The 6,411-nt window shown below is 41.6% G+C and overlaps 1 protein-coding gene across 1 annotated transcript; it reads right to left on the bottom strand.

The window, feature by feature from the left end:
* Positions 1 to 851: 851 nt before the first annotated feature.
* On the bottom strand, positions 852 to 3,302 carry LOC122783769 (alpha-1-antitrypsin homolog). Its single transcript, XM_044048600.1, has 5 exons — positions 3,111 to 3,302; positions 2,199 to 2,844; positions 1,721 to 1,991; positions 1,460 to 1,607; positions 852 to 1,377 (listed from the first exon to the last, which is right to left on the bottom strand). The coding sequence occupies exons 1-5, from the start codon at positions 3,156 to 3,158 to the stop codon at positions 1,186 to 1,188; spliced, it is 1,305 nt and encodes a 434-aa protein (XP_043904535.1). The 5' UTR covers positions 3,159 to 3,302; the 3' UTR covers positions 852 to 1,185.
* Positions 3,303 to 6,411: the final 3,109 nt, after the last annotated feature.

Raw genomic sequence — 6,411 nt, 5'->3', positions numbered from 1 at the left:
TAAATAATAATAATTTGTGACAACTTTTTCTGCACTGTAACTGCTGTGCCTGGGTGAGGTAACTTAATGTTGACCAAATTCAATAGATTCTTCTTTCTATAGAGGTCTACACACACACACACACACACACTGATTCTGATGCTTTTTCTTCTCCCCTCACAGACAACAGAACTAGTGGACACTGACAAGGCTGCGCTGTGTCAGCACTTCTGCGGCCACTCATCTATTGACAGGTCAAAGGGCGAGGAGTCGTGTGAGGCTGATGTCCTTGAGGTCACATGTACTCCCTCTATTATATCGTCATCTGAAACTTAACCTCTTAAACTGCGGTTTAAAAAGAATTAAACAGTGTTTTTATGTTGCATTGTATTATATGATAAGGAAACCTCAACACGTAGTAAAATAAAAACTCATGCAGAGACACATACATGAGTACATTTGCAAAAGTATTGCTATGACAAGTAACAAATCAATGATTTTGATCTTAACATGGTCTTTGTGATGACAGCTATGATCGCGATTCTCATTTTTCTAGGGTATTGATCTTTCCTGTGAAGAGGACGTTCCCGGTGGAGCTCTCCAAGATGAAAACCAAGAAGGGCCTGTCAATTCTGACAGACGGCGGCAAAGAGAAATAGATTACCCAGAAGATGGCTGTGTGGCCGCTGATTCTGTTTATATCTCAGTGACACTCAGAGCAGAAGAAGCCACCAGAGCCGAGCTCAAAATGTGCGGCAGGAAAACGGAGAACATGCAAATAACAATAATAATAATAATAATAATAATAATAATAATAATAATAATAATAATAATATAAGAGCAAATGTAAATACATCAAAACATGCCAGTTGTTCATGACAAGACTTTATTTCATGTTGAAACAGCAACACCACAATAAAAGCACAGTGTGTTACAGTCCAACAATCCGATGGAAACAATGCATTAGATTGTAATTAGACACTTTTCACCTTGCCAGGTTCAGAGATTAGTGGGTAGTACATGTATCACCAGTAGTACATGTATCACATAGTAGATTTCATTCATTATCTCACCAGTTCTTCTTGTAATGTCACGGCAACAGTGCTTTTCAAATGCGGAAGTACAAATAAGAGAATGTTCAGAGGCTACTGAAACTCACTGCAGAGTGAAAACGTGACAAACTCAGCGTTGGTTTCAAAAGCAACTTTACGTGGATGTGGGGTTGTTGATCTTGCCCATGAAGAGGATGCTCCTTGTAGAATGCTCCAGGATGAAGACCATGAAAGGCCTGTTGAGTTCCACGGTCTCCGGCAGACTCATGGGCATAATTTCTAAGGTGGTGCCAGCTGCTGCCTCTGTTCCAGTTTCATCCACGCTGAGGACAGCCTGGTGAGACACCTGTGGAGAAATCAGCAGGATGGAGTCAATGCCAAGATAGTGCAGATAACAAAACACACATAGACATATTTGCTGATCCTACCTTTGACAGTTTGAGTTTGACCTCTGTGGATATGCCGGAGAAATCAGCTTGGTCAGAGAAGGCTTCAGTGATTCCTAATTCATTAAGAGTTTCACCCAGAGAGGCATCAGCTTTGATAGAAAACTTTGGCAGGTGCAGACTCAGAGAGCTGGGAAAAAGAACACACAGTTGGTTTTACAGCTAGTCAAGTCAAAATGTTGTAAGGAAATGAAATATAGTATCCCCCTTCCTAGTATACTACCATGTTCAACTATCTCTTACTTCTTGACAAGCTTGTCGTGCCAGTGCCTGACGTAGTCCTTGTTGATGAAGCTCTCCACCTCGTTCATTTTGCCTTCATCAGGCAGGACAATCAGCATGGAGGTGTTCCCCTTGTAGGGCAGCCTGATGACGGTGGTGTGGTTGTCGTAGTCCTGATAGAAGTCGTAGCGTCCGGTTCTTCTCATCATGTCCACCTCAACCTTGGTGGTTTGGTCCACATGGAAGTGTGTCTTGTGTGTCTGGTTTGGATTGAAAGGTTTCTCCCACTGTCCTGTATCATGCAGCGATGGAGGGGGAGAGAAGAAAGCGATGTAGACGCGTGTGCATCTGCTCAAATGGTAGCGGTAACATGTTTTCAAATGGTGCAGCTTCTCTCATTTAACTCGGACTGATTTACTTCACATGCAAGTGGTTCTGTGCTTCTGAGCTTCTACAGATGTAGTGTCTCTGTGCTTGTGTGTGTGTGCGCATGTCCTACCTCTGAAGAAGACATAGTTGATCAGCACCATGGCCATGTCGGGGTCCAAGTCCTTGACCATATCTTTAATCTTGTCCTGTGTTTTAGTGGCAATGTATCGGTTGATCTCAGCTGTAGCCTCTTCGACTTTTTTGAAGTCAACGTTGAAGCTCGCACCCTTGTAGTAGTGCATAGCATTCTGGAGGAAACTCTGCAGAGGACTGAAACCATCGCGCACTGCAACAGCATTGCCGACATCCAACTGCCGATACTCCTTGGCTTCACCGAGCATGCTTAAGAGGTGGTGATAGGCTTTGTTGATCTGGTCCTGGCTGTAACTGCTGAAGCCCAAGGTGGCGAAGAGCTGACTCTGCGTCGTACCATGGGCTCCTGTCGACATCATGGACAGGGCGGTGGCGATGCCCAGTGGTGAGAAGAAGATGTTCTTACCAGACGCAGCATTGGCATTCAGGCTTTTGTAGAGGGCAAAGCCGAAGTCGGCATGAGGATTGGCCAGCTTGTGGCAAGTCAGGCCGCTGACAGCACTGTGGTCATGAGTGTGGTCGTGGTCATGACTGTGGTCCGGGTGGTGGTCGTGTGCTAAAGTCACAGCCAGCAGCAGTGCTGCAAGAGCACACCTAGCAAAGATACCACGCATCGTAACAGCCTGCCGAATCAAACGAAGTAAGTTAGGTTTAATAACAGTAGGTAACTCTAGGTCACAAATATTAATGAACAACTGTATTTAATAATATAAAACACTACTTTTTGTTAAAACAGATAAAACATCCATACAGAAACAAACTATGATATATTTGGTTACTGGGTCTTTAAAGCTTCACCTCCATTAATCAAGTTTAGTGATAAATGTAATTAAACGTGTCCGATAATAAGCAGTCATCTAAAAACCAGATTTAAAAGTGCTTCACTTACTTTCAAGGTCCTCTGTGCTGCCGAAGGGTTTGACAGAAACCTCCCCATTTTATACTCCGACTCTGAGAGTCAACAGACAATTTGGTCAAAAATTAACCAGGACCAGTGCCTCATGTCTGATCAGGACTCAGAGATATAAGGTTGGACTATCTTCACTGATGCAACAGAACTCACATTGCACAGCATAAAGAACCTCCAGTGACTTAATGGTGTGCTTTAAACAAACTGTAAGTGTGTCTGTTTTGCAATGTGTTGCATCACATGCTCTCATGCTCACAGAAGTCATCACATGTTTAAAGAAATGAAGCGATGCAGCAGGAATCGCAGGTTTGTCAGGATTCAAGGAGACACGGCTGACCCTCATTTTAGTCTGTGTATTTTTCTTCAGTTTCACTTGAAGCCTTTTTCTGAAACATCAAATGCCTTTGCCTTTTCTAAAGTAGCAACATCAAAGTTAAAAAGTCATCTTCAGGTATGATTACAAGTGCAGAATGATGTAATTTTACCATCACCATTACACTCTACAGTCCATTTTAATATCATAATGATAAAAAAATATTAAAGCCGCCATTATTGCTAATAATAGTATAATAATAATCTGGTTTTCACAGTTTCAAATGGTCCCAAACCCCATTTATAATATCTGTTTAGTATAGAAAGTATAAAAAAAGTGGATGTGGTTTTCCAGTTTGCAGGGTGAGTCTAACCAGGAAGTAAAACTTAATTGATTAGCCACCATTGGTTGCACAAAAGTGCTCCATTGGAATGGAAGTCTGTGGAAAAACAGTCTCTCTTACTTTATTTAGAACAGTGTTTCCCAATCCTGGTCCTCAGGGACTCCTGTGCTGCATGTTTTTAGATGTTTCTCTGTTTCAACACACCTGATTCAAATGAGCAGGTTGTTGTCAGGCTTTTGTGGAGCTTGATAATGAGCTGAATATATGAATCAGGTGTGTTGGAGCAGGAAAACATCTAAAAACATGCAGGGCAGTGGCTCCCCATTGGGAAACATTGATTTATAACATCAGTAAACATTTTCCTGAAGACTAAATGCCCTTAATCACTAGTTTTAGGTCTTCTTCAATAGAACATGATGTCAATTTTTATAAAGGATGTTCCCATTTAAGAGAAAAATACTAGCTTCTGGTTTCAAAAACTGCCAGATTTTTCAAAAAATAGGTGTATATAAGAGTGTGTCCACTTTAATACCAGGTCTGTGTTGCTTAGAAATGCTTGTTCAGATATAATTATGTAAAGCTGGGGTTCTCAAACCGAGGCCCGCGAATTTCCAAGGACTCCCTTCATAATACTTTCTCCAATTAATTAAGGATACGCTTACTGCCCGTATGTAGTGTGTCCTGCCACTGTCTTCAGCTGTGTTCAAAACAGAGTGAAGATCTGATTCCTTGTCTTTGGATGCTTGTCGATGCAGCGTACAGAACTCATCAATAACCTTTAGGCTGACAGAGTGCAGTAAACTGACTCTTACTGCTGACGCACCATCAGTACACATGGTCACACATTCTCCCCCAGCTCCGTCTCGCTCAAAGACTGTGTATAAAAATGAACATGTAGACTTCCGGTTGAAAAACATGCGCCTGTTGTGAAGTGTCCTAATTTGTGGTTTGACTTGCGCCATGTCAGTTTTTTGAGGGCAGAAGATCGTAGAGGTCGCCTGCATCTGTAGGCGCCAACTGCACAAAACAAGCCGCAGTCAGTGTCAGTCACACTGGAATCCACTCATATGTGACTATAAAGTGCTTTATTCAGTTTCCTATAAATGGAAACGTCATTTACACCTATAGCCTAAACCTAGCATTTCAGACCATTAACCCCTCTGGGAAATGTTAAAACTGAAAAGAATCCAGAAGTCTGAACATCTCCACAAATGTGCGATTAAGGATTGCTTTAGAATTTACTGTTGGGTTGTTGACCCGCAGAGGTTTCTGGACCCCACTTTGAGAACCACTGGTGTAAATATTGAAAAATAAAAAACTGTTTTCATATCCGTCAAACTATTTTCTATTTATCATCTTTAATCACCTTCTTCTCTAAAGGGCTCGCTCACATATGCTGAGGTTGAAAAAAAGGTCTAGCAAAAAGCCTGCTAGAGAAAAGGGTATATGTGTGTGTGGGGGTTAGAGTTGGGTTTAGGTTACGGTAAGTGTTAGGCATTTAGTTGTGATGGTTACGGTTAGGGTAAGGGGTTATACATTATGTCTGTGAGTGTCCTCACTACGAATGCTGTGCAAACCTATGTGTGTGTGAATGTGTGTTGGCAAATTATCTTTTATGTTCCCAGAAAGTGATTTCCAATAATTGCCCAAGATGATAAATATAGGAGAAAACAGATATGTTGCTGCAGCGAGGGAACAGCTGCAAAGAGCAAAAGAAATGACAGAAGAGAAAATGCCTTTGTAATGGAGGACATGTTTCATGCTTGTGAATGAGTTACAGAGATTCATTTGCGAGGATGAATCACTGCAATTTAAATGCATTTTGTCACTAACACAAAATAAAGGAATTGTCTATGCATCTCTCGAAGAGCAGGGGAGGAGACGGTGCAGGTTGGCTGCTGTTTTCAGTAAGATCTCCAATTCCCCTCAAATCAAGTTACTTCAGATGACGCATCAACAGTTTAAAAAGAAAGAACTGCAAATGAAACAACAACAAAATACAGATTCTACAAACAACAACCAAATGTGCTGTGAAATTTAATATGTGTATGTGGATTTTTTTTACTGTTGAACACAATGTATCATGTGACCACAGGGGATAAAACAGTGTTTGTGTTTGCTTCGCAGACTTATTATAAAAGTATCTTGATTATGTCAGTTTTTGAAACAGTAAATTTGCAGATGTCACCTTGCAACAAGGCACTGATTGGACGATACTGGCAATCACACCAGTGTCCACTTATGTGCGGGGCTTTATTGTCTATTTGCCTCTAAATGGGGATATCATTTCAGCAAATGACACCATTAACTCCTCAGGGAAATGTTTACTAATGTTAGAAGTAGGCTCATTTTCCCAAAGAGTTCTTTCTGCAGACCAGTGGAGTCGCCCCCTAGTGGCTAACTATTCATTTTGTCCCACTTTCGGAAAACTGCATCCCTTTGTACTCCACAGTCTATGGTTTCCCCTGATGCAGGCTTTGAAGGCAGGAACACATTGACATGTTTTTATCTCATCTCTTTCTCTTGAGTGCCTCAATTGTTCTCAACCAGATTTTGTCCAAACTGAAGAGCACCAGAGGGACGGGATCGTCCACCTGGGTATCACGTCTTGTTCATTTTTCTTT

This window comes from Solea senegalensis, linkage group LG17, assembly GCF_019176455.1.
Source record: "Solea senegalensis isolate Sse05_10M linkage group LG17, IFAPA_SoseM_1, whole genome shotgun sequence".
NCBI lineage: Eukaryota > Metazoa > Chordata > Actinopteri > Pleuronectiformes > Soleidae > Solea > Solea senegalensis.
Note: the sequence above shows the minus strand (reverse complement) of the source record. Positions and strands in the feature narration are given on the sequence as shown.

Coding starts and splice junctions, on each gene's coding strand:
- LOC122783769 (XM_044048600.1), bottom strand. CDS start 3,158: ATGGGGAGGTTTCTGTCAAACCCTTCGGCAGCACAGAGGACCTTGAAA. Junction 1,992..2,198: donor CAACTATGTCTTCTTCAGAG/GTAGGACATGCG, acceptor TGCATGATACAG/GACAGTGGGAGAAACCTTTC. Junction 1,608..1,720: donor CACGACAAGCTTGTCAAGAA/GTAAGAGATAGT, acceptor TCTTTTTCCCAG/CTCTCTGAGTCTGCACCTGC.